The sequence below is a fragment of the Acipenser ruthenus genome, chromosome 40, assembly GCF_902713425.1.
Source record: "Acipenser ruthenus chromosome 40, fAciRut3.2 maternal haplotype, whole genome shotgun sequence".
Taxonomy (NCBI): domain Eukaryota; kingdom Metazoa; phylum Chordata; class Actinopteri; order Acipenseriformes; family Acipenseridae; genus Acipenser; species Acipenser ruthenus.
In genome coordinates, this window is record NC_081228.1 from 7,427,170 (window position 1) to 7,454,321 (window position 27,152).

At 53.6% G+C, this 27,152-nt stretch overlaps 2 protein-coding genes across 4 annotated transcripts in view; both read right to left on the reverse strand.

Moving 5' to 3' along the window:
- Positions 1 to 3,736: 3,736 nt before the first annotated feature.
- LOC117397468 (cerebellin-1) lies at positions 3,737 to 6,598 on the reverse strand. Its single transcript, XM_034918175.2, has 4 exons — positions 6,521 to 6,598; positions 5,944 to 6,042; positions 5,257 to 5,397; positions 3,737 to 4,756 (listed from the first exon to the last, which is right to left on the reverse strand). The coding sequence occupies exons 1-4, from the start codon at positions 6,525 to 6,527 to the stop codon at positions 4,323 to 4,325; spliced, it is 681 nt and encodes a 226-aa protein (XP_034774066.2). The 5' UTR covers positions 6,528 to 6,598; the 3' UTR covers positions 3,737 to 4,322.
- A 3,904-nt stretch (positions 6,599 to 10,502) lies between these two features.
- LOC131708136 (SID1 transmembrane family member 2-like) overlaps positions 10,503 to 27,152 on the reverse strand; it is a 40,974-nt gene continuing 24,324 nt past the window's right edge. For 2 of the 3 annotated variants that reach the window (XM_059010383.1, XM_059010382.1), the window contains 8 exons: positions 26,752 to 26,888; positions 26,500 to 26,608; positions 26,163 to 26,239; positions 26,004 to 26,050; positions 23,048 to 23,153; positions 14,437 to 14,547; positions 13,789 to 13,902; positions 10,503 to 13,116 (listed from right to left, as the gene is read on the reverse strand). In XM_059010383.1, the coding sequence (XP_058866366.1) occupies positions 13,054 to 13,116; positions 13,789 to 13,902; positions 14,437 to 14,547; positions 23,048 to 23,153; positions 26,004 to 26,050; positions 26,163 to 26,239; positions 26,500 to 26,608; positions 26,752 to 26,888 (764 nt within the window). In that variant the 3' untranslated portion in view covers positions 10,503 to 13,053. Of the gene's footprint in view, positions 13,117 to 13,788; positions 13,903 to 14,436; positions 14,548 to 21,196; positions 21,692 to 23,047; positions 23,154 to 26,003; positions 26,051 to 26,162; positions 26,240 to 26,499; positions 26,609 to 26,751; positions 26,889 to 27,152 lie in introns of those variants that run through there. The other variant, XM_059010384.1, reaches the window with a different exon arrangement.

A 27,152-nucleotide genomic window follows, 5' to 3' on the forward strand; every position in this document is an offset into this window, starting at 1 on the left:
ACACTAGATCGCACACACACACACACACACACACACACACACTAAATGAAATATATGGTAACAGGATAATGAGTTGTACCTTTTCTATTGGTTAAGTGTCAGAGAAAGAGGAGGAGAGAGACACCTATGCAGAAGGGTATTTAATGTCATGCAACAATTGTAAGAACGAGTATTCTGTTTGTCCTGTACCTGGGACCAGGCTCCCTGCATATTTCAATAAACCTAACAACTGAGTGAAGAAAAGGACTCTGTGCATTTTCTTGAATCTACTTACTCACCATCCTTTTTTTAAGTTACATCAGGCTTCACCACAGTACAGACCAGCCTTCACCTGGGGGGGGCTTTACCACAGTACAGACCAGCCTTCACCTGGGGGGGCTTTACCACAATACAGACCAGCCTTCACCTGGGGGGGCTTCACCACAGTACAGACCAGCCTTCACCTGGAGGGGCTTCACCACAGTACAGACCAGCCTTCACCTGGGGGGGCTTTACAGTACAGACCAGCTTTCACCTGGGGGGGCTTCACCACAGTACAGACCAGCCTTCACCTGGGGGGGCTTTACCACAGTACAGACCAGCCTTCACCTGGGGGGGGCTTTACCACAGTACAGACCAGCCTTCACCTGGGGGGGGCTTTACCACAGTACAGACCAGCCTTCACCTGGGGGGGCTTCACCACAGTACAGACCAGCCTTCACCTGGGGGGGCTTTACCACAGTACAGACCAGCCTTCACCTGGGGGGGCTTCACCACAGTACAGACCAGCCTTCACCTGGGGGGGCTTCACAGTACAGACCAGCCTTCACCTGGGGGGGCTTCACCACAGTACAGACCAGCCTTCACCTGGGGGGGCTTCACAGTACAGACCAGCCTTCACCTGGGGGGGCTTCACCACAGTACAGACCAGCCTTCACCTGGAGGGGCTTCACCACAGTACAGACCAGCATTACCTGGGGGAGCTTTACCACAGTACAGACCAGCCTTCACCTGGGGGGGCTTCACCACAGTACAGACCAGCCTTCACCTGGGGGGGCTTCACAGTACAGACCAGCCTTCACCTGGGGGGGCTTCACCACAGTACAGACCAGCCTTCACCTGGAGGGGCTTCACCACAGTACAGACCAGCCTTCACCTGGGGGGGCTTTACCACAGTACAGACCAGCCTTCACCTGGGGGGACTTTACAATACAGACCAGCCTTCACCTGGGGGGGCTTTACAGTTCAGACCAGCGTTCACTTTTCAGTACGCACTCACTGCAGTTTCAGAAGACATGATGTCAACAGCAGTGCTAACGTATTGACATGTTTATATAGAGAGAGCTTCCGGCTGCAGGATGCAGATTGCAGGGTGTGATGCTGATTACAGTGATTAAACCAGCAGAGGAAGAGAGCGGAACCTGTGTGTGTGTGTGTGTGTGTGTGTGTGTGAGAGAGAGAGTGTGTGTGTGTGTGTGTGCGTGTGTGTGTGCATGTGTGTGTGTCAGTGTGTGTGTGTGAGAGAGAGAGTGTGTGTGTGTGTGTGAGTGTGTGTGTGCATGTGTGTGTGTCAGTGTGTGTGTATGAGAGAGAGAGAGTGTGTGTGTGTGCGTGTGTGTGTATGTGTGTGTGTGTGTATGAGAGAGAGAGAGTGTGTGTGTGTGTGTGTGTGTGTGCGTGTGTGTGTGTGTGTGTGTGTCAGTGTGTGTGTACAAACAACAGCCTACATAAATGTATACATATACAGAGATATGTTTGTATAGCGTGTGGACGCTGCGGTACCAGCAGTGGTATAAACACACTGTATTCATTGTTATTAGCCAGGCTGTGTTGTGTTTCAGTGCATTGAATGTTTGGGGAGGAAATTGATGAACATGTTTGGCGAGGCCCTACGTTTCCACAACTACAGGATCTATTGTTTTGTTGCAAAAATTTTCAACCCTGAGGAGCCACTGAAGGCCAGCGACCCCCCTCCCATCTACAGCACTGTCTGTTTCCGCCAGCTTGTTTAATTGTCTAAAAGTTCTGTGTGTCAAGGATTTGTTTTTCTGTCAGCTTTTCAAGCAACTAGCTGTGAGGAAATGTGGAAGCAGAGTGAATTACCTCCGGCAAAAGAGCACCGCTTCAATACTTTCTGACAACGCGGTTCAGAGCAACTGAACTCAACAAAATATCAATGCGCAGGTTATATCATGGATTAGGTACGGGGTGGGGGGTCAGAATGAAATGCAGAAATGTGTTATTGTATTCTTATTGCAGTAATGCATACAGATCTCAGTGCAGGGTTGCTGTGTTTGAATGAGAGATCATATAACAAGCAGAGATACGGAAGCTCAGTTATGCAGGGAGTTCATATCTACCACATCATGCTTTTAAACGTGAATTTCCATCGAAGCCCCGTCCTGGTCTTAATATTGCTTTGATAAGTGAGTTGTTTGGCACTGCGTTCTTCCGGAGTTTCAGGGAACTATATTTAACTGGGTGGCTTTTACACGTTTAAACTGTGATTATTAGTCTCTTGCTGATATTGAATGATCTCTCATTCAACGCAACTCTGCACAGAGATCTATATTGCATTACTGCAATAAGATTACAATAACATAGTGTTGCATTTTATTGTGGACTCGTTTCCCCCCCCCCCATTACTCTAACCTCTATATCTAACCCATAATGAAAATAACCTTGTGCGTTGAGATTTTGTTGAGTACCATTGCTCTAAACCAGCGTTGTCAGAAAGTATTTAAGTTATTTAAATAAACACGGCAATGGGTGGCTCGATGGTGGTGCACTTTTGCGCTTAAAGGCAACAGAGGTAATTCACTCTCTATTAGTAGTGTACTGTATCTGTTAGAAATATTTCTTGTGCCCGGGCAGATGCGAAATGACATAAAATGTGATGCTAATGTGATGCTGCCCACCGCAGCTGAACACCGCGAACTGCCCGGGGCATAATCAAGTCATTGAGAAACTATTAAAACATGAAGATTGACAAATATGTTTATAATGATGGAAATAGAACGCTTAGGCCTACCTATGAGAGTATCTGCACAACATTTTTTTTTCGGTATTTTTTTTAGATCAAATACAAGACTGTAAATCTCATGGCAGTGTGTCATTTATTTATTTATTTATTTATTTATTTCACTGAGAGAATGTTTCCCCACAAAATAGTTTTCTTAGTTGTTTTATTCAACAGTTGATGATGGAGCCGACTGTAAATATCGCGCGTGCCTTTTGGTAGAGAAACAGGGAAAAAAATGCAGGAAACATGACCCGTTATAGACCGGGCCTTTAAAAAAAATGGGATTCGGCAGTTACAAAACTGAGAGAAAAATCACAACTCCACAAAGCAGCAGGAATATTTGACAATGCTTTCACATCTGTGATGCGACAAACCAAACACCTGCACATCAGCAGCTGAATGCAGCTTATAGATAACAGAGAACGAGTGGAAGAAAACAGGCTCTTTGTATGTGTTAATAAGTGCAGGTAATGGTTATTACAGTTGCACTAGCATGTTATGGAATGTGCCCCAAGCTGCGCTGATAGGCGCATTTCCTCGTGCGTGTTCGAGATGTGTTGAGGTGGGCGGGGCGCGGGGACTGTGAGAGTCTTCATGTAATGTATGAAGCTGTGAAGATGCAAGGCTAGCTAGATCTCCCTTGGTCTGTTGTGCTCAGAGCAGGGTGTGCCTGCGCTAGGGGATTGAAAAGAGGCCGGAGTTCAGACTCAAACTGACACAGACGCACAGGCTGGCTCTAGTTCAGAGATGACATTATTTTATTGACGCAGATCTTCACAGACACAGCAACACAGCACCGAGACAGCAAGCACTTGTTTATCTATTTGATCGCATTACAGCACATTTTATCACAGAGCATACAAGGAACAAGCGGAAGAATGCCTAACAAACACACAATCAAATGCATATTTATCTTTGTTTTGACTCCGTCAAACGTGAACGGGAGATTAGCAGCGTGACCTTCGAGCTGCAGCAGGAACTCGACATTAGTGAGGAATGTCTCCACCGTGTGGCCAATCGGGGTAGAGAAACAGAAGCTGCTGCTCGTACAGAAGCTGCTGCTCGTACAGCAGCTGCGCAACCTTCCCCAAGTGTCTGCGGAGTAAACTGTGGCTAATGCAGGGGCTAGTGCAGGCAGACTGTGGTATAGTGCGGTGAAAGGACAGCAAAGTAAAAGAAAGGTGTCATAAAACTCATTCAAGCTCTAAAAGCAGGCATTGGAGAAGCATAGAGAAGCACGGGGTGCTGCATAGCATCCAGTCTGTGGGGTTGAGCAGAGAGCAGGGAGTCTAGGGTGGGGTGGGGTGCTTGTTAAAGGGGGTTACAGCAGGTCAGTGGGGAACACGAGGAAGCCGCTGAAGGTGTTGTAGTGGCTCACATCGTCGCAGACCACCCTCCCCGCCACCAGCCTGACCGACAACTGGTCCCCGGCATGCAGCTGCAGCGCCAGGCTCTGGGTGGCGCTGTCCTCCTGGTCGTCGTAGTTGTCGTCGTGCACGCCCGCCAGGTCCTGCCCGTTCCGCTGCAGCAGGGCGAAGATGTTGAGCCGGGCGCCGGGCGCGCCAGCGTCGCTGAACACCGTCACGGAGAAGCTGTACACGCCGCTGCGCGGGGCCGTGAACACACCCGTCTGCTCATTGTAGGCGCCGCCCTGGTTCACAAACACCTTCTTGTAGATCAGCGTGGCGTTGTCTCTGAAGGGCCCCACGCACTCGGTTCGGGTAGACAGCGCAGCGGAGAACGCAGTATGGCTCGCTGGAGGGGAGAGACAGAGAGCAGCGTGTGAGAGTATAAACACAGGGGTGCGCACACACACACGCACACACACACACACACACGCACACACACACACGCACACACAGAGACACACGCACACGCACACACACACACACACACACACGCACACACACACACACACGCACACACACACGCACACACACACACGCACACACACACACGCACACACACAGAGACACACACACACACACACACACACACACACACAGAGACACACGCACACACACAGAGACACACACACGCACACACAAACACACACACACCGCAATACTATACTGCACCAGAGGACATGTGAATAGTCACTGCACACTGTTTGCTGTTCTCCCTTCTGTTTATAAATGCCCTCCCCCCTCTCTCTTTCCTCCTCTTCCAGCTCGGTTGGTCCTCTCCCTCCTCCTCTCTTTCCTCTTCTTCCAGCTGGGTTGGTCCCCTCCCTCCCCCTCTCTTCCCTCCCTCACCTCTCAGGTCGTTCAGTCTCTTGCTGGCCTGGTCCAGGTCTTTCCTCAGCTGGTCCATGGTGTGGTTGAAGATCCACTCCAAGCGCTGCATCCTCTGCTGCATCAGACAGCACCCACAGGAGGCAGAGTCAGTCACACAGACTGGACAGACACACAGACAGACATGTTATTCAGGGACACACAGACACACAGACAGACAGGGGCGTTATTCAGGGACACACAGACACAGACAGACAGGGGTGTTATTCAGGGACACACAGACACACAGACAGACAGGGGCGTTATTCAGGGACACACAGACACAGACAGACAGGGGTGTTATTCAAGGACACACAGACACACAGACAGACAGGGGCGTTATTCAGGGACACACAGACACAGACAGACAGGGGTGTTATTCAGGGACACACAGACAGACAGGCAGACAGGGGCGTTATTCAGGGACACACAGACACAGACAGACAGGGGTGTTATTCAGGGACACACAGACACACAGACAGACAGGGGCGTTATTCAGGGACACACAGACACAGACAGACAGGGGTGTTATTCAGGGACACACAGACAGACAGGCAGACACACAGCGGCGTTATTCAGGGACAGACAGACAGATTTGGGCTGTGCTCAGAGAGAACTCTTCACGAGAGAACAGCATCTTCTGAACTCTCACCCCCCCCCCCCACTCACTGTCCTTGCTGGCCTCTCCTGCTTCACTTCCACCCCACTCATAGTCCTGTGCCAGCAAGCTGCCCACCATCGAGCAGAGAAGGGACAGGATCAGTATACCTGAGAGAGTGGAGAGGAGAGCGGACTGTCAGAAACGAGCTCCTGACAGCCTGCCTGCTACCCCTCAATACTGAGACCAGGGCGTCTGCAAGGGACCCTGCCGAGGAACACGCTGTAATCATACAAGAACAACATACCCGGGCTGCTCCAGCACAGACTTGGGTAAATGCAGTGTGAAGCTTCCTGTCAGCCACCAGTGCCTGTGTATGAAGACCACCTGCTTTCGGAGCACATCTGGGAGCAACAGCATTCATCTCTGAATCCCTCAGTGCAGGTCCATTTCACCTGTCTCGTTGGTACAGTAAGCGGTCGGCACCCTGCAGCTCCACGCGTCAAGCTGAGAGCGATTGTGCCGCCTGGGACTCCAGTTACCATCACAGAAACCCGAACTGCTCTACAGACAACAACACCCACGGCGTGTGGATCCAGCACAGCATCCACCCGTAATGACTTTTGTAATAGCAGATCATTTCCTTACCTTTCATTGTGGAGGTTCTGCGCAGACAGCAATGCCATGTCACGTCTTGCTGCAGGCTGGCTATATAGTCTTATAGTGCCCCACCCGTGTGTGTGTCTGGGGGGGGGGGGGGTGGTATTCATTACTTCATAAAGCAGTGAATATGCACAGGGATGCAGTGACACGTTGGCCTGGAATATTAACAGATTGAATGACAATAAAAAGGAAGTGGGGGGCAGGGGGGCTGGGGGGGGGGGGGGGGGTTCTGCTGCAGGAACAAACCTTAAATGAGTGAAGGAGAGGCCTCTGGGAATGGGACAAATAAACAGGCTCTGTGTGAGAGAAGCACTTCGTGTGAAACAGGGATCTAATACAGGAAACCCCCGGGGTGTTGAAAAGCTTACAACAGCGTGTGTGTGTGTGTGTGTGTGTGTGTGTGTGTGTGGAGGGTAGGGTTAGGGTTGTGTGTGTGTGTGTGTGGAGGTTAGGGTTGTGTGTGTGTAAAGGGTAGGGTTATGGTTATGGTTGTGTGTGTGGAGGGGAGGGTAGGGTTAGGGTTGTGTGTGTGTGGAGGGTAGGGTTAGGGTTGTGTGTGTGGAGGGTAGGGTTAGGGTTAGGGTTGTGTGTGTGTGGAGGGTAGGGTTATGGTTAGGGTTGTGTGTGTGGAGGGGAGGGTAGGGTTAGGGTTGTGTGTGGAGGGGAGGGTAGGGTTATGGTTAGGGTTGTGTGTGTGTGGAGGGTAGGGTTGGGTTAGGGTTGTGTGTGTGTGGAGGGTAGGGTTAGGGTTGTGTGTGTGTGGTGGGGAGGGTAGGGTTATGGTTAGGGTTGTGTGTGTGTGGAGGGTAGGGTTGGGTTAGGGTTGTGTGTGTGTGTGTGGAGGGTAGGGTTAGGGTTGTGTGTGTGTGGAGGGTAGGGTTAGGGTTAGGGTTGTGTGTGTGTGGAGGGTAGGGTTGGGTTAGGGTTGTGTGTGTGTGGAGGGTAGGGTTAGGGTTGTGTGTGTGTGGAGGGTAGGGTTGGGTTAGGGTTGTGTGTGTGTGTTTGGAAGGTAGGGTTGGGTTAGGGTTGTGTGTGTGTGGAGGGTAGGGTTAGGGTTGTGTGTGTTTGGAGGGTAGGGTTAGGGTTAGGGTTGTGTGTGTGTGGAGGGTAGGGTTATGGTTAGGGTTGTGTGTGCGTGGAGGGTAGGGTTGGGTTAGGGTTGTGTGTGTGTGGAGGGTAGGGTTAGGGTTGTGTGTGTGTGCGTGGAGGGTAGGGTTGGGTTAGGGTTGTGTGTGTGTGGAGGGTAGGGTTAGGGTTGTGTGTGTGTGCGTGGAGGGTAGGGTTGGGTTAGGGTTGTGTGTGTGTGGAGGGTAGGGTTATGGTTAGGGTTGTGTGTGTGTGTGTGTGGAGGGTAGGGTTATGGTTATGGTTGTGTGTGTGTGGAGGGTAGGGTTAGGGTTGTGTGTGTGGAGGGGAGGGTAGGGTTATGGTTAGGGTTGTGTGTGTGTGGAGGGTAGGGTTAGGGTTGTGTGTGTGTGGTGGGTAGGGTTATGGTTAGGGTTGTGTGTGTGTGTGGAGGGTAGGGTTATGGTTAGGGTTGTGTGTGTGGAGGGTAGGGTTGGGTTAGGGTTGTGTGTGTGTGGAGGGTAGGGTTAGGGTTGTGTGTGTGTGGTGGGGAGGGTAGGGTTATGGTTAGGGTTGTGTGTGTGTGGAGGGTAGGGTTAGGGTTGTGTGTGTGTGGTGGGGAGGGTAGGGTTATGGTTAGGGTTGTGTGTGTGTGTGTGGTGGGTAGGGTTAGGGTTAGGGTTGTGTGTGTGTGGAGGGTAGGGTTGGGTTAGGGTTGTGTGTGTGTGTTTGGAGGGTAGGGTTAGGGTTAGGGTTGTGTGTGTGTGGAGGGTAGGGTTATGGTTAGGGTTGTGTGTGTGTGTGTGGTGGGTAGGGTTAGGGTTAGGGTTGTGTGTGTGTGGAGGGTAGGGTTAGGGTTAGGGTTGTGTGTGTGTGGAGGGTAGGGTTGGGTTAGGGTTGTGTGTGTGTGTTTGGAGGGTAGGGTTGGGTTAGGGTTGTGTGTGTGTGGAGGGTAGGGTTAGGGTTAGGGTTGTGTGTGTGTGTTTGGAGGGTAGGGTTGGGTTAGGGTTGTGTGTGTGTGGAGGGTAGGGTTATGGTTAGGGTTGTGTGTGTGTGGTGGGGAGGGAATTGAAGTTTTCAGTTTCTTCTTACATTTTGATGTTTCCAGTCATTCAAAGCAGTTCTAATGATCTAGTTTCTTTCTGTGTTGCTGACAATACGGACTCTGTGTCAGTCACGTAGACAGCAATCAGAAGCTACTTACTCAGTCAGAACACTTTGAAAAAACACTTTGCACTCCATGGGAAATGCAGGGGACCAGAGGACTGGGTCGAGGATCAAACATGTATTATATAAATTGGAGTCAATCAAATGTACCCCAAAAGATGGACTGGCAGACGTTTGTGTTGCTGTTAACGCATGTGTGTGCGTCTGTCAGTGATGTCACACCTTCAACACTGCCCTGCTCTCTGCACTGGACTGGTACAGAGTCTCACCAGCCCTGCTTTGTGATGCTGTCTGTCCTGGACTGGTACAGAGTCTCATCAGCCCTGCTTTGTGATGCTGTCTGCCCTGGACTGGTACAGAGTCTCATCAGCCCTGCTTTGTGAGGCTGTCTGCCCTGGACTGGTACAGAGTCTCATCAGCCCTGCTTTGTGATGCTGTCTGCCCTGGACTGGTACAGAGTCTCATCAGCCCTGCTTTGTGAGGCTGTCTGCCCTGGACTGGTACAGAGTCTCATCAGCCCTGCTTTGTGAGGCTGTCTGCCCTGGACTGGTACAGAGTCTCACCAGCCCTGCTTTGTGAGGCTGTCTGCCCTGGACTGGTACAGAGTCTCATCAGCCCTGCTTTGTGAGGCTGTCTGCCCTGGACTGGTACAGAGTCTCATCAGCCCTGCTTTGTGAGGCTGTCTGCCCTGGACTGGTACAGAGTCTCATCAGCCCTGCTTTGTGAGGCTCTCTGCCCTGGACTGGTACAGAGTCTCACCAGCCCTGCTTTGTGAGGCTGTCTGCCCTGGACTGGTACAGAGTCTCATCAGTCCTGCTTTGTGAGGCTGTCTGCCCTGGACTGGTACAGAGTCTCATCAGCCCTGCTTTGTGAGGCTGTCTGCCCTGGACTGGTACAGAGTCTCATCAGCCCTGCTTTGTGAGGCTGTCTGCCCTGGACTGGTACAGAGTCTCATCAGCCCTGCTTTGTGAGGCTGTCTGCCCTGGACTGGTACAGAGTCTCATCAGCCCTGCTTTGTGAGGCTGTCTGCCCTGGACTGGTACAGAGTCTCATCAGCCCTGCTTTGTGAGGCTGTCTGCCCTGGACTGGTACAAAGAGTCTCATCAGCCCTGCTTTGTCAGGCTGCCCTACATTCCTAGGGAGGACGGGCTGCTATTCAGCTCTGAAAGGAATAACACAGGATCCTGTGATAATGAGCAGCTCCTCTTTCACGCCTCGCACCTGCTTATCTGAACGCATCATCCTGCTTCTCGTGTGAAACTGCTGGAGCAGAGCTGAGCACAATGCTGGGTGTAGACTGCACCGTTTCTCAGGATCAGCTTACAGCTGACCCCTAGCAGCAGAGCACACTGCAGACACCAAGTCAACAACAATTTACACTCAATACTTTTTGGCTAGGCAAAAAAAAAAAAAAAAAAAAAAATTAAAATGGAAATGATTTCCCTAAACTTATAAAATGATATAAAGACTCTTTCTCCACTCTGCAAAGGAAATCCAATCCGTGAGTCTGATCTGCATCGTTATTCAAGAGAAATAAAAGATTTGCAGGGCATTCCTGAAAAGGGTTCAAAATAACCCTTCGGAACTGTGTCCCCCGTCGCTGTGTGTCCCAAGCAAGGTGGGATTGATGGTGCAGACGCTGTTTCTATTTCCTAAGATATTTAGCTTAACACAAAAAGTTACCAGTTTAGTTTCTGATGAGCCATTTTTCTGAACTAGAAAGCAAAGAGACCACAATGTTCAAAACCTCTTTTAATCCCGTTCTCCACAGAGTTTACTGTTTGAAAGCACACCGTTATCTTCAGTCTTCATTAAACATGAAATGCATTCAGTTTATTCTTTTTCCCATTGGCGTCACTGTTTGTTACAATACTTTTTTTTTTTACAGAAACACGTATTTATTGTTCAACACATTTATAAAGGCCACGAAACATTCGTAACGGATCAAAGAGTTTATAAAACAACAGCAACGAGCGTTCACTTCACAACCGCGGAGCAAGAACGCGACAAACTGAAACACTGCAACACCATTCAGAGCTGTGCTATTGTGTGTGTGTGCAGGGCATCGTGTAGGAGTCCCACAGCACAGCAGAGGAGCGCAGGGATTCTACTGGGGCTGTGCTATTGTATGTGTGTGCAGGGCATCGTGTAGGAGTCCCACAGCACAGCAGAGGAGCGCAGGGATTCTACTGGGGCTGTGCTATTGTGTGTGTGTGCAGGGCATCGTGTAGGAGTCCCACGGCACAGCAGAGGAGCGCAGGGATTCTACTGGGGCTGTGCTATTGTGTGTGTGTGCAGGGCATCGTGTAGGAGTCCCACGGCACAGCAGAGGAGCGCAGGGATTCTACTGGGGCTGTGCTATTGTGTGTGTGTGTGCAGGAGTCCCACGGCACAGCAGTTTCAGTTTAGCTCACTTTTGATGTGAGCCGAGTTGGACACACCTGAGCTGAACAGGACATTTGAAATGATTAAGGCTTGCAGAACATGGAATGGTCCAAACTGATATGCAAGGAGACTTGAATTATGCCCTTGTGTGTCTAATGCGTTTACTGTGAGCTTGAGGCTCCCCCATCGATAGGGAGACCTGGAAAGCAATGTGTGAAGCAGGCCCTCACTTTGTACATGATGTGTGCATGCGTGCGTGCGTGTCTCTGTGTGTGCGTGTGTTTGTTTATGCAGTTTACTGAATAGAACCGCTAATTAAACAAATACTTCTCTTTTCTAACTTCATCTGCCCCTCAGCAGCTTGTAAACCAGGACTGACAGCACTTACATGGAGACCAAAGCAAACTTCGATAGAGGTCGATTTCCACTCTCGTTACAGGAGGCAGCGAGACAGAGCAGCGGCAAGGCAACGCAACCACTGAACTCTGCAGCCAGACATGCGGAGACTGTGCAGCGGGTTCTGATGTGTACATGAGAGTGCAACACAAGCAAACTGACAACAGAGATGAACAGCAAGCTGTGCTGTTACTAAGCGCTCCCATCACAACGGGCTCCCCCCACACATCCTACAAAACCGTGCTTATTCCTTTTCATTGAAAAACTAATATAAACTAATAAAAACAACAATTCCAAACACAAAGCCGTGTGAAAATGTGTCGCTGATGGCAGTGAGGCTCCCACTGCAGACCGGCTTCTCTCCAGTATTAAACAGACTTGTTGCAAGATATTTGCTTAGCCAGACTGGAGACAGTCTGCGAGGGGATCTGGGGACTCCATGGCATCTCTGAAAGCTCATCATATACGGAGCAATGCCAAGGAAAGGCTGTCATTATCAGTGTCTGCAGTGATTTGGGGATTTCTGTAGCAAAAAATAAAAATACATGTTTGTGATCGGGACGGTTTTGCACTTTAAGCACAGCAACAAGCAAACAGCCACTGGAGCCGGCCCCTGAGCACAGGCCTGCACGGGTTCCTTAAGAACCAAAAACAAAGAATGCTAAATCGTTTCAGAACTAAAAAAGAAATGGTGGAAGCAAAGATCAAAGAGCAGCAGCAGCAGCAGCCCCTCCTGTGGGACTCGTGAATGCAGGTAGGAGTCAGCCGCCCGGCACAGAGCACAAACTTCACAACGCAATTCGAAAGGGAGGTGTGGCCACTGGCGCAGGACAGACCCGTTCCTAACGAAGTGGCCAGGCCACCCTCCGGGGGGGTCATGGGGTCATGCAGGCAGTGGAGGCAGGGCGCTGTTCCAGACAGTAAGGTAGAGAATACAGTTGGGCCATGGAGCAGACCCGACCCGACCGGTACACAGAACTGGCCCCGGAGTCAGCCCGCTCTCACCATCCTGTCCGATTTGAACCCAGGTGACTTGGAATCACGTTCCAGAAGCTTGGTATTTCAGTGCTGCGTTCAGACAGTGCTGTTACCAGGGGAGGGGCAGCCCAGGTTAACAACGCAGAGTTAGAGGAGGGGGACTGCGTACCGAGAACCGCCACTGCCTCCTTACAGCATTGAAATATCCAGGTCGGAGGCTGTGAACAAGGCATTAACATGCAACTCTGACTGGGGCACTCGTCATCAGAGAGACTGGGGGTGGGCAGGGAGGGTCCCGCTGGAACCAACAGAGTCACTTCATTTCAGTCCCTCCCTGTGAAAAGGCCCCAGAGGAATGCAGTCTTTTCATTGGCACAGTGAGCGTCCAGGAACAATAGGGGGAGGGGCTCTGTCCTCACAGACAGGCTCCAAATGGCTGTCCAGGCCCCCCTCCTCCTCACAGGGAGGCTCTGATTGGCTGGTATGGCAGCAGCAGCACTTGGAGGCAGCGCCCAGGAGTTGCCCCATCAGAACGCATAGATCTTATCTCTCTGGACACAGTCCAGGTCATCATCCAGGGTGAGGAGCACCTGCAGCAAGAAGAGAGAGAGGAGAGAGAGAAGAGTGAGGAGAGAGGAGAGAGGAGAGAGTGAGGGGAGAGGGGAGAGGTGGGAGAGGAGAGTGAGGGGAGAGGAGAGAGGAGAAGTGTGAGGGGAGAGGGGAGAGGAGAGAGGACAGAGGGGAGAGGGGGGAGAGAGGGGAGAGGAGAGAGAGGAGAGAGGAGAGAGGGGAGAGGAGAGAGAGGAGAGAGAAAAGAAAGAAAGAGAAACGTTACATTTTCCAGGAACAGCCAGTCAGGTCACTCATACAGACTCACTCCTGTCTCTCATACAGACTGTGTTCCTGTCTCTCATACAGACTCACTCCTGTCTCTCATACAGACTCACTCCTGTCTCTCATACAGACTGTGTTCCTGTCTCTCATACAGACTCACTCCTGTCTCTCATACAGACTCACTCCTGTCTCTCACACAGACTGTGTTCCTGTCTCTCATACAGACTCACTCCTGTCTCTCATACAGACTCACTCTTGTCTCTCATACAGACTCACTCTTGTCTCTCATACAGACTGTGTTCCAGTCTCTCATACAGACTCACTCTTGTCTCTCATACAGACTGTGTTCCAGTCTCTCATACAGACTCACTCCTGTCTCACTCCTGTCTCACTCCTGTCTCACTACCCGGTGAGTTTGTTTTACTGACCAGGAAGGAGCCGAACATGGCGATGGAGGACAGGAAGTGCCAGATGTCGTGGTCATCGAAGAAGCCGAGCAGGATGCACTCTCGGTTGTGCTCCCGCGACTCCGCCGGGGTTTTCTGAGGAGAGAGCGACTGCGTTACACCGTGAACCCCAGTATTTGTGGGTTCTCAGGTTTGTTTGTTTTTTTTTTGGGGGGGGGACAGTGTTTCGGGGTGCTCTGTATTAACGGGGTACAGTATCAGGGGGTACTCTATATTGGGGGTTCACAGTGTTTCGGGGTGCTCTGTATTAACGGGGTACAGTATCAGGGGGTACTCTATATTGGGGGTTCACAGTGTTTCGGGGTGCTCTGTATTAACAGGGTACAGTATCAGGGGGTACTCTATATTGGGGGTTCACAGTGTTTCGGGGTGCTCTGTATTAACGGGGTACAGTATCAGGGGGTACTCTATATTGTGGGTTCACAGTGTTTCGGGGTGCTCTGTATTAACAGGGTACAGTATCGGGGGGTACTCTATATTGTGGGTTCACAGTGTTTCGGGGTGCTCTGTATTAACGGGGTACAGTATCAGGGGGTACTCTATATTGTGGGTTCACAGTGTTTCGGGGTGCTCTGTATTAACGGGGTACAGTACTGTTTCCAGACTCACCTGCCAGGTGCTGAGTCCCTGGAAGAAGAAGAAGAGAGCGAAGCCCCAGACCACAGCGGTGAAGAGGATACAGAAGGAGGGAAGGAGCTGGATCCGCTCGCCACTGCGCAGCTGAGGAGAGACAACCAGGGTTACACCACAAACACATGTACACAGCGAGGGTACAGAGGGAGGGAAGGAGCTGGATCCGCTCGCCACTGCGCAGCTGAGGAGAGACAACCAGGGTTACACCACAAACACATGTACACAGCGAGGGTACAGAGGGAGGGAAGGAGCTGGATCCGCTCGCCACTGCGCAGCTGAGGAGAGACAACCAGGGTTACACCACAAACACATGTACACAGCGAGGGTACAGAGGGAGGGAAGGAGCTGGATCCGCTCGCCACTGCGCAGCTGAGGAGAGACAACCAGGGTTACACCACAAACACATGTACACAGCGAGGGTACAGAGGGAGGGAAGGAGCTGGATCCGCTCGCCACTGCGCAGCTGAGGAGAGACAACCAGGGTTACACCACAAACACATGTACACAGCGAGGGTACAGAGGGAGGGAAGGAGCTGGATCCGCTCGCCACTGCGCAGCTGAGGAGAGACAACCAGGGTTACACCACAAACACATGTACACAGCGAGGGTACAGAGGGAGGGAAGGAGCTGGATCCGCTCGCCACTGCGCAGCTAAGGAGAGACAACCAGGGTTACACCACAAACACATGTACACAGCGAGGATACAGAGGGAGGGAAGGAGCTGGATCCGCTCGCCACTGCGCAGCTGAGGAGAGACAACCAGGGTTACACCACAAACACATGTACACAGCGAGGGTACAGAGGGAGGGAAGGAGCTGGATCCGCTCGCCACTGCGCAGCTGAGGAGAGACAACCAGGGTTACACCACAAACACATGTACACAGCGAGGGTACAGAGGGAGGGAAGGAGCTGGATCCGCTCGCCACTGCGCAGCTGAGGAGAGACAACCAGGGTTACACCACAAACACATGTACACAGCGAGGGTACAGAGGGAGGGAAGGAGCTGGATCCGCTCGCCACTGCGCAGCTGAGGAGAGACAACCAGGGTTACACCACAAACACATGTACACAGCGAGGGTACAGAGGGAGGGAAGGAGCTGGATCCGCTCGCCACTGCGCAGCTAAGGAGAGACAACCAGGGTTACACCACAAACACATGTACACAGCGAGGGTACAGAGGGAGGGAAGGAGCTGGATCCGCTCGCCACTGCGCAGCTGAGGAGAGACAACCAGGGTTACACCACAAACACATGTACACAGCGAGGGTACAGAGGGAGGGAAGGAGCTGGATCCGCTCGCCACTGCGCAGCTGAGGAGAGACAACCAGGGTTACACCACAAACACATGTACACAGCGAGGGTACAGAGGGAGGGAAGGAGCTGGATCCGCTCGCCACTGCGCAGCTGAGGAGAGACAACCAGGGTTACACCACAAACACATGTACACAGCGAGGGTACAGAGGGAGGGAAGGAGCTGGATCCGCTCGCCACTGCGCAGCTGAGGAGAGACAACCAGGGTTACACCACAAACACATGTACACAGCGAGGGTACAGAGGGAGGGAAGGAGCTGGATCCGCTCGCCACTGCGCAGCTGAGGAGAGACAACCAGGGTTACACCACAAACACATGTACACAGCGAGGGTACAGAGGGAGGGAAGGAGCTGGATCCGCTCGCCACTGCGCAGCTGAGGAGAGACAACCAGGGTTACACCACAAACACATGTACACAGCGAGGGTACAGAGGGAGGGAAGGAGCTGGATCCGCTCGCCACTGCGCAGCTGAGGAGAGACAACCAGGGTTACACCACAAACACATGTACACAGCGAGGGTACAGAGGGAGGGAAGGAGATGAATCCGCTCGCCACTGCACAGCTGAGGAGAGACAACCAGGGTTACACCACAAACACATGTACACAGCGAGGGTACAGAGGGAGGGAAGGAGATGAATCCGCTCGCCACTGCACAGCTGAGGAGAGACAACCAGGGTTACACCACAAACACATGTACACAGCGAGGGTACAGAGGGAGGGAAGGAGCTGGATCCGCTCGCCACTGCGCAGCTGAGGAGAGACAACCAGGGTTACACCACAAACACATGTACACAGCGAGGGTACAGAGGGAGGGAAGGAGCTGGATCCGCTCGCCACTGCGCAGCTAAGGAGAGACAACCAGGGTTACACCACAAACACATGTACACAGCGAGGGTACAGAGGGAGGGAAGGAGATGAATCCGCTCGCCACTGCACAGCTGAGGAGAGACAACCAGGGTTACACCACAAACACATGTACACAGCGAGGGTACAGAGGGAGGGAAGGAGATGAATCCGCTCGCCACTGCACAGCTGAGGAGAGACAACCAGGGTTACACCACAAACACATGTACACAGCGAGGGTACAGAGGGAGGGAAGGAGCTGGATCCGCTCGCCACTGCGCAGCTGAGGAGAGACAACCAGGGTTACACCACAAACACATGTACACAGCGAGGGTACAGAGGGAGGGAAGGAGCTGGATCCGCTCGCCACTGCACAGCTGAGGAGAGACAACCAGGGTTACACCACAAACACATGTACACAGCGAGGGTACAGAGGGAGGGAAGGAGCTGGATCCGCTCGCCACTGCGCAGCTAAGGAGAGACAACCAGGGTTACACCACAAACACATGTACACAGCGAGGGTACAGAGGGAGGGAAGGAGATGAATCCGCTCGCCACTGCACAGCTGAGGAGAGACAACCAGGGTTACACCACAAACACATGTACACAGCGAGGGTACAGAGGGAGGGAAGGAGCTGGATCCGCTCGCCACTGCGCAGCTGAGGAGAGACAACCAGGGTTACACCACAAACACATGTACACAGCGAGGGTACAGAGGGAGGGAAGGAGCTGGATCCGCTCGCCACTGCGCAGCTAAGGAGAGACAACCAGGGTTACACCACAAACACATGTACACAGCGAGGGTACAGAGGGAGGGAAGGAGATGAATCCGCTCGCCACTGCACAGCTGAGGAGAGACAACCAGGGTTACACCACAAACACATGTACACAGCGAGGGTACAGAGGGAGGGAAGGAGATGAATCCGCTCGCCACTGCACAGCTGAGGAGAGACAACCAGGGTTACACCACAAACACATGTACACAGCGAGGGTACAGAGGGAGGGAAGGAGCTGGATCCGCTCGCCACTGCGCAGCTGAGGAGAGACAACCAGGGTTACACCACAAACACATGTACACAGCGAGGGTACAGAGGGAGGGAAGGAGCTGGATCCGCTCGCCACTGCACAGCTGAGGAGAGACAACCAGGGTTACACCACAAACACATGTACACAGCGAGGGTACAGAGGGAGGGAAGGAGCTGGATCCGCTCGCCACTGCGCAGCTGAGGAGAGACAACCAGGGTTACACCACAAACACATGTACACAGCGAGGGTACAGAGGGAGGGAAGGAGCTGGATCCGCTCGCCACTGCGCAGCTGAGGAGAGACAACCAGGGTTACACCACAAACACATGTACACAGCGAGGGTACAGAGGGAGGGAAGGAGCTGGATCCGCTCGCCACTGCGCAGCTGAGGAGAGACAACCAGGGTTACACCACAAACACATGTACACAGCGAGGGTACAGAGGGAGGGAAGGAGATGAATCCGCTCGCCACTGCACAGCTGAGGAGAGACAACCAGGGTTACACCACAAACACATGTACACAGCGAGGGTACAGAGGGAGGGAAGGAGCTGGATCCGCTCGCCACTGCGCAGCTGAGGAGAGACAACCAGGGTTACACCACAAACACATGTACACAGCGAGGGTACAGAGGGAGGGAAGGAGCTGGATCCGCTCGCCACTGCGCAGCTGAGGAGAGACAACCAGGGTTACACCACAAACACATGTACACAGCGAGGGTACAGAGGGAGGGAAGGAGCTGGATCCGCTCGCCACTGCGCAGCTGAGGAGAGACAACCAGGGTTACACCACAAACACATGTACACAGCGAGGGTACAGAGGGAGGGAAGGAGCTGGATCCGCTCGCCACTGCGCAGCTGAGGAGAGACAACCAGGGTTACACCACAAACACATGTACACAGCGAGGGTACAGAGGGAGGGAAGGAGATGAATCCGCTCGCCACTGCACAGCTGAGGAGAGACAACCAGGGTTACACCACAAACACATGTACACAGCGAGGGTACAGAGGGAGGGAAGGAGCTGGATCCGCTCGCCACTGCGCAGCTGAGGAGAGACAACCAGGGTTACACCACAAACACATGTACACAGCGAGGGTACAGAGGGAGGGAAGGAGCTGGATCCGCTCGCCACTGCGCAGCTGAGGAGAGACAACCAGGGTTACACCACAAACACATGTACACAGCGAGGGTACAGAGGGAGGGAAGGAGATGAATCCGCTCGCCACTGCACAGCTGAGGAGAGACAACCAGGGTTACACCACAAACACATGTACACAGCGAGGGTACAGAGGGAGGGAATGAGATGAATCCGCTCGCCACTGCGCAGCTGAGGAGAGACAACCAGGGTTACACCACAAACACATGTACACAGCGAGGGTACAGAGGGAGGGAATGAGATGAATCCGCTCGCCACTGCACAGCTGAGGAGAGACAACCAGGGTTACACCACAAACACATGTACACAGCGAGGGTACAGAGGGAGGGAATGAGATGAATCCGCTCGCCACTGCACAGCTGAGGAGAGACAACCAGGGTTACACCACAAACACATGTACACAGCGAGGGTACAGAGGGAGGGAAGGAGCTGGATCCGCTCGCCACTGCGCAGCTGAGGAGAGACAACCAGGGTTACAACACAAACACATGTACACAGCGAGGGTACAGAGGGAGGGAATGAGATGAATCCGCTCGCCACTGCGCAGCTGAGGAGAGACAACCAGGGTTACACCACAAACACATGTACACAGCGAGGGTACAGAGGGAGGGAAGGAGCTGGATCCGCTCGCCACTGCGCAGCTGAGGAGAGACAACCAGGGTTACACCACAAACACATGTACACAGCGAGGGTACAGAGGGAGGGAAGGAGCTGGATCCGCTCGCCACTGCGCAGCTGAGGAGAGACAACCAGGGTTACACCACAAACACATGTACACAGCGAGGGTACAGAGGGAGGGAAGGAGCTGGATCCGCTCGCCACTGCGCAGCTGAGGAGAGACAACCAGGGTTACACCACAAACACATGTACACAGCGAGGGTACAGAGGGAGGGAAGGAGCTGGATCCGCTCGCCACTGCGCAGCTGAGGAGAGACAACCAGGGTTACACCACAAACACATGTACACAGCGAGGGTACAGAGGGAGGGAAGGAGCTGGATCCGCTCGCCACTGCGCAGCTAAGGAGAGACAACCAGGGTTACACCACAAACACATGTACACAGCGAGGGTACAGAGGGAGGGAAGGAGCTGGATCCGCTCGCCACTGCGCAGCTGAGGAGAGACAACCAGGGTTACACCACAAACACATGTACACAGCGAGGATACAGAGGGAGGGAATGAGATGAATCCGCTCGCCACTGCGCAGCTGAGGAGAGACAACCAGGGTTACACCACAAACACATGTACACAGCGAGGGTACAGAGGGAGGGAATGAGATGAATCCGCTCGCCACTGCACAGCTGAGGAGAGACAACCAGGGTTACACCACAAACACATGTACACAGCGAGGGTACAGAGGGAGGGAAGGAGCTGGATCCGCTCGCCACTGCGCAGCTGAGGAGAGACAACCAGGGTTACACCACAAACACATGTACACAGCGAGGGTACAGAGGGAGGGAAGGAGCTGGATCCGCTCGCCACTGCGCAGCTGAGGAGAGACAACCAGGGTTACACCACAAACACATGTACACAGCGAGGGTACAGAGGGAGGGAAGGAGCTGGATCCGCTCGCCACTGCGCAGCTGAGGAGAGACAACCAGGGTTACAACACAAACACATGTACACAGCGAGGGTACAGAGGGAGGGAATGAGATGAATCCGCTCGCCACTGCGCAGCTGAGGAGAGACAACCAGGGTTACACCACAAACACATGTACACAGCGAGGGTACAGAGGGAGGGAAGGAGCTGGATCCGCTCGCCACTGCGCAGCTGAGGAGAGACAACCAGGGTTACACCACAAACACATGTACACAGCGAGGGTACAGAGGGAGGGAAGGAGCTGGATCCGCTCGCCACTGCGCAGCTGAGGAGAGACAACCAGGGTTACACCACAAACACATGTACACAGCGAGGGTACAGAGGGAGGGAAGGAGCTGGATCCGCTCGCCACTGCACAGCTGAGGAGAGACAACCAGGGTTACACCACAAACACATGTACACAGCGAGGGTACAGAGGGAGGGAAGGAGCTGGATCCGCTCGCCACTGCGCAGCTGAGGAGAGACAACCAGGGTTACACCACAAACACATGTACACAGCGAGGGTACAGAGGGAGGGAAGGAGCTGGATCCGCTCGCCACTGCGCAGCTGAGGAGAGACAACCAGGGTTACACCACAAACACATGTACACAGCGAGGGTACAGAGGGAGGGAAGGAGCTGGATCCGCTCGCCACTGCGCAGCTGAGGAGAGACAACCAGGGTTACACCACAAACACATGTACACAGCGAGGGTACAGAGGGAGGGAAGGAGCTGGATCCGCTCGCCACTGCGCAGCTGAGGAGAGACAACCAGGGTTACACCACAAACACATGTACACAGCGAGGGTACAGAGGGAGGGAAGGAGCTGGATCCGCTCGCCACTGCGCAGCTGAGGAGAGACAACCAGGGTTACACCACAAACACATGTACACAGCGAGGGTACAGAGGGAGGGAAGGAGCTGGATCCGCTCGCCACTGCGCAGCTGAGGAGAGACAACCAGGGTTACACCACAAACACATGTACACAGCGAGGATACAGAAGGAGGGAAGGAGCTGGATCCGCTCGCCACTGCGCAGCTGAGGAGAGACAACCAGGGTTACACCACAAACACATGTACACAGCGAGGGTACAGAGGGAGGGAAGGAGCTGGATCCGCTCGCCACTGCACAGCTGAGGAGAGACAACCAGGGTTACACCACAAACACATGTACACAGCGAGGGTACAGAGGGAGGGAATGAGATGAATCCGCTCACCACTGCGCAGCTAAGGAGAGACAACCAGGGTTACACCACAAACACATGTACACAGCGAGGATACAGAAGGAGGGAAGGAGCTGGATCCGCTCGCCACTGCGCAGCTGAGGAGAGACAACCAGGGTTACACCACAAACACATGTACACAGCGAGGGTACAGAGGGAGGGAAGGAGCTGGATCCGCTCGCCACTGCACAGCTGAGGAGAGACAACCAGGGTTACACCACAAACACATGTACACAGCGAGGGTACAGAGGGAGGGAAGGAGCTGGATCCGCTCGCCACTGCGCAGCTGAGGAGAGACAACCAGGGTTACACCACAAACACATGTACACAGCGAGGGTACAGAGGGAGGGAAGGAGCTGGATCCGCTCGCCACTGCGCAGCTAAGGAGAGACAACCAGGGTTACACCACAAACACATGTACACAGCGAGGGTACAGAGGGAGGGAAGGAGCTGGATCCGCTCGCCACTGCGCAGCTGAGGAGAGACAACCAGGGTTACACCACAAACACATGTACACAGCGAGGGTACAGAGGGAGGGAATGAGCTGGATCCGCTCGCCACTGCGCAGCTGAGGAGAGACAACCAGGGTTACACCACAAACACATGTACACAGCGAGGGTACAGAGGGAGGGAAGGAGCTGGATCCGCTCGCCACTGCACAGCTGAGGAGAGACAACCAGGGTTACACCACAAACACATGTACACAGCGAGGGTACAGAGGGAGGGAATGAGATGAATCCGCTCGCCACTGCACAGCTGAGGAGAGACAACCAGGGTTACACCACAAACACATGTACACAGCGAGGGTACAGAGGGAGGGAATGAGCTGGATCCGCTCGCCACTGCGCAGCTGAGGAGAGACAACCAGGGTTACACCACAAACACATGTACACAGCGAGGGTACAGAGGGAGGGAAGGAGCTGGATCCGCTCGCCACTGCGCAGCTGAGGAGAGACAACCAGGGTTACACCACAAACACATGTACACAGCGAGGGTACAGAGGGAGGGAAGGAGCTGGATCCGCTCGCCACTGCGCAGCTGAGGAGAGACAACCAGGGTTACACCACAAACACATGTACACAGCGAGGGTACAGAGGGAGGGAAGGAGCTGGATCCGCTCGCCACTGCGCAGCTGAGGAGAGACAACCAGGGTTACACCACAAACACATGTACACAGCGAGGGTACAGAGGGAGGGAAGGAGCTGGATCCGCTCGCCACTGCGCAGCTGAGGAGAGACAACCAGGGTTACACCACAAACACATGTACACAGCGAGGGTACAGAGGGAGGGAATGAGATGAATCCGCTCGCCACTGCACAGCTGAGGAGAGACAACCAGGGTTACACCACAAACACATGTACACAGCGAGGGTACAGAGGGAGGGAAGGAGCTGGATCCAGAAACAAGGCGACAGGGACTCCTGCATGCAGCATGGCGTGTGTCCCGGGGCTCACCTTCATGATGATGTAGAAGGCGAAGTAGAGCAGCAGGTTACAGATCCCGATGGCCAGCAGGTAGGAGGCAAAGTCGTTGGGTCGAACGATCAGGCCGAACGCTGCCCTGCAACACAGAACACAGAGCAATCAGCAAGAGAGTCCCTCACCCCAGACAGAGCACAGAGCAATCAGCAACAGAGCCCCTCACCCCAGACAGGACACAGAGCAATCAGCAACAGAGCCCCTCACCCCAGACAGAGCACAGAGCAATCAGCAACAGAGCCCCTCACCCCAGACAGAGCACAGAGCAATCAGCAACAGAGCCCCTCACCCCAGACAGAACACAGAGCAATCAGCAAGAGAGCCCCTCACCCCAGACAGGACAGAGAGCAATCAGCAAGAGAGTCCCTCACCCCAGACAGGACAGAGAGCAATCAGCAACAGAGCCCCTCACCCCAGACAGAGCACAGAGCAATCAGCAACAGAGCCCCTCACCCCAGACAGAACACAGAGCAATCAGCAAGAGAGCCCCTCACCCCAGACAGGACAGAGAGCAATCAGCAAGAGAGCCCCTCACCCCAGACAGGACACAGAGCAATCAGCAAGAGAGCCCCTCACCCCAGACAGGACAGAGAGCAATCAGCAACAGAGCCCCTCACCCCAGACAGAACACAGAGCAATCAGCAACAGAGCCCCTCACCCCAGACAAGACACAGAGCAATCAGCAACAGAGCCCCTCACCCCAGACAGAGCACAGAGCAATCAGCAACAGAGCCCCTCACCCCAGACAGGACAGAGAGCAATCAGCAACAGAGCCCCTCACCCCAGACAAGACAGAGAGCAATCAGCAACAGAGCCCCTCACCCCAGACAAGACAGAGAGCAATCAGCAAGAGAGTCCCTCACCCCAGACAGAGCACAGAGCAATCAGCAAGAGAGCCCCTCACCCCAGACAGGACAGAGAGCAATCAGCAACAGAGCCCCTCACCCCAGACAGAGCAATCAGCAACAGAGCACCTCACCCCAGACAGGACACAGAGCAATCAGCAAGAGAGCCCCTCACCCCAGACAAGACACAGAGCAATCAGCAACAGAGCCCCTCACCCCAGACAGAGCACAGAGCAATCAGCAAGAGAGCCCCTCACCCCAGACAGGACACAGAGCAATCAGCAAGAGAGCCCCTCACCCCAGACAGAGCACAGAGCAATCAGCAACAGAGCCCCTCACCCCAGACAGGACAGAGAGCAATCAGCAACAGAGCCCCTCACCCCAGACAGGACAGAGAGCAATCAGCAACAGAGCCCCTCACCCCAGACAGAGCAATCAGCAACAGAGCACCTCACCCCAGACAGGACACAGAGCAATCAGCAAGAGAGCCCCTCACCCCAGACAGAGCACAGAGCAATCAGCAACAGAGCCCCTCACCCCAGACAGGACAGAGAGCAATCAGCAACAGAGCCCCTCACCCCAGACAGAGCACAGAGCAATCAGCAACAGAGCCCCTCACCCCAGACAGGACAGAGAGCAATCAGCAACAGAGCCCCTCACCCCAGACAGGACAGAGAGCAATCAGCAACAGAGCCCCTCACCCCAGACAGAGCAATCAGCAACAGAGCACCTCACCCCAGACAGGACACAGAGCAATCAGCAAGAGAGCCCCTCACCCCAGACAGAGCACAGAGCAATCAGCAACAGAGCCCCTCACCCCAGACAGGACACAGAGCAATCAGCAAGAGAGCCCCTCACCCCAGACAGAGCACAGAGCAATCAGCAACAGAGCCCCTCACCCCAGACAGAGCAATCAGCAACAGAGCACCTCACCCCAGACAGGACAGAGAGCAATCAGCAACAGAGCCCCTCACCCCAGACAGAGCACAGAGCAATCAGCAACAGAGCCCCTCACCCCAGACAGGACACAGAGCAATCAGCAACAGAGCCCCTCACCCCAGACAGGATAGAGAGCAATCAGCAACAGAGCCCCTCACCCCAGACAGAGCACAGAGCAATCAGCAAGAGAGCCCCTCACCCCAGACAGGACAGAGAGCAATCAGCAACAGAGCCCCTCACCCCAGACAGGACAGAGAGCAATCAGCAACAGAGCCCCTCACCCCAGACAGGACAGAGAGCAATCAGCAACAGAGCCCCTCACCCCAGACAGAGCACAGAGCAATCAGCAACAGAGCCCCTGACCCCAGACAGGACAGAGAGCAACAGCAACAGAGCCCCTCACCCCAGACAGGACAGAGAGCAATCAGCAACAGAGCCCCTCACCCCAGACAGAACAGAGAGCAATCAGCAACAGAGCCCCTCACCCCAGACAGAGCACAGAGCAATCAGCAAGAGAGTCCCTCACCCCAGACAGGACAGAGAGCAATCAGCAACAGAGCACCTCACCCCAGACAGAACACAGAGCAATCAGCAACAGAGCCCCTCACCCCAGACAGAGCACAGAGCAATCAGCAACAGAGCCCCTCACCCCAGACAGAGCACAGAGCAATCAGCAAGAGAGTCCCTCACCCCAGACAGGACAGAGAGCAATCAGCAACAGAGCACCTCACCCCAGACAGAACACAGAGCAATCAGCAAGAGAGCCCCTCACCCCAGACAGGACAGAGAGCAACAGCAACAGAGCCCCTCACCCCAGACAGGACAGAGAGCAATCAGCAACAGAGCCCCTCACCCCAGACAGAGCACAGAGCAATCAGCAACAGAGCCCCTCACCCCAGACAGAACACAGAGCAATCAGCAACAGAGCCCCTCACCTCACCCTAGGCAGAACACATTACCCACCACACAAGGATGTGAACCACACTACACCAGCCCCTATAACAACCACTGTTACTGATGCACCCTTTCACTGATCTGCTGAAAACCACAGGTGCAGGAGTGTCCGTGTGTGTCTCAGTGCACAGTGTAATTGTATTGTAATTGAAATTGTACATGTATATACAAGCCAAGAGCAGCTGGACACTCACAGGGACCAGTTGACGATGTTCCCCATCACCAGCAGCACCATGCGGTCCTGAAACAGAGAAGTGCAGTCAGAGACCTCTCTCACCCTGTGGCAATGCCAGTAAAGACCACTATCACTGGAACTGCATGTGACTGTGCAGAGACAGAGAGACAGTACTCACAATGTACATGGGTCCACTGCACTGCCGGATACAGTCTGTGTACACAACGTACAGGATCCTGCGCAGGATACCAGAGTCTGCAACACAGCAACACAACCCTGTCACACTGCAACACAACCCTGTCACAACACTGTCACACTGCAACACAACCCTGTAACACTGCAACGCAACCCTGTCACACTGCAACACAACCGTGTCACAACCCTGTCACACTGCAACACAACCCTGTCACACTGCAACATGAACCTCAAACAACACTGTCACACTGCAACATGAACCTCACACAACACTGTCATACTGCAACATGAACAGACAGACAGACAGACGGACGGCTCACCCAGTTTCCAGCGGCCCATGTAGTAAAGCTGAGTGCTGAGCAGCAGGGTGGCCAGGATGTGAATGACAGAGAACACGATCCAGAACACAGAGTTCCCTTTCCCAAAGACCTGCGGGGGGACCACAACGGGATGAGCACACACAACAGCACAAATGAGTGTAGTAATAATAACCCTAGGAATCCCACTATCCCTGCAAGAGGATGGCAGTGTGGTGCGTTCCATCCCGTGCCTGCGCTTGTCCACTCACTCACCACTCCCAGCACAGAGAAGAAGATGACCATGGCCAGGCAGGCGTAGGCACTGTAGGCACTGGCATTGATATCGGGGTGTCTCTTCTCATAGAGCTTCAGCATGCAGAGCCCAGCGATCATATACATGAACGAGGTGTCTGGAGAGGAGAGAGGAGAGGTGAGAGAGAGAGAGAAAGGAGATGAGAGAGAGAGAGAGAGAGAGAGAGAGAGGAGAGGGTCAGCTGCAGGGACTATGTTTCTGTCCACATGTATACACTGCTATTGTCTACACATCACTAGGGTTTATTTTTTATTTATTTGAATTTATTTTTGAAGTTGAACAGCTGGAAGTTGGTGTTGTTACGATAGCTGGACGGGCAAGTTGAAAGCCGGGACACACAGTGTCAGACAGGGAGACAGAC

What these genes read in the sequence shown, in the direction of transcription:
- LOC117397468 (XM_034918175.2), bottom strand. An exon ending in AGGAGAGGCCAGCAAGGACA is followed by an intron (nt 5,398 to 5,943) that starts GTGAGTGGGGGG and finishes GTGTCTGTCCAG; the next exon opens with TCTGTGTGACTGACTCTGCC. An exon ending in GAGACTGAACGACCTGAGAG is followed by an intron (nt 4,757 to 5,256) that starts GTGAGGGAGGGA and finishes TCTCCCCTCCAG; the next exon opens with CGAGCCATACTGCGTTCTCC.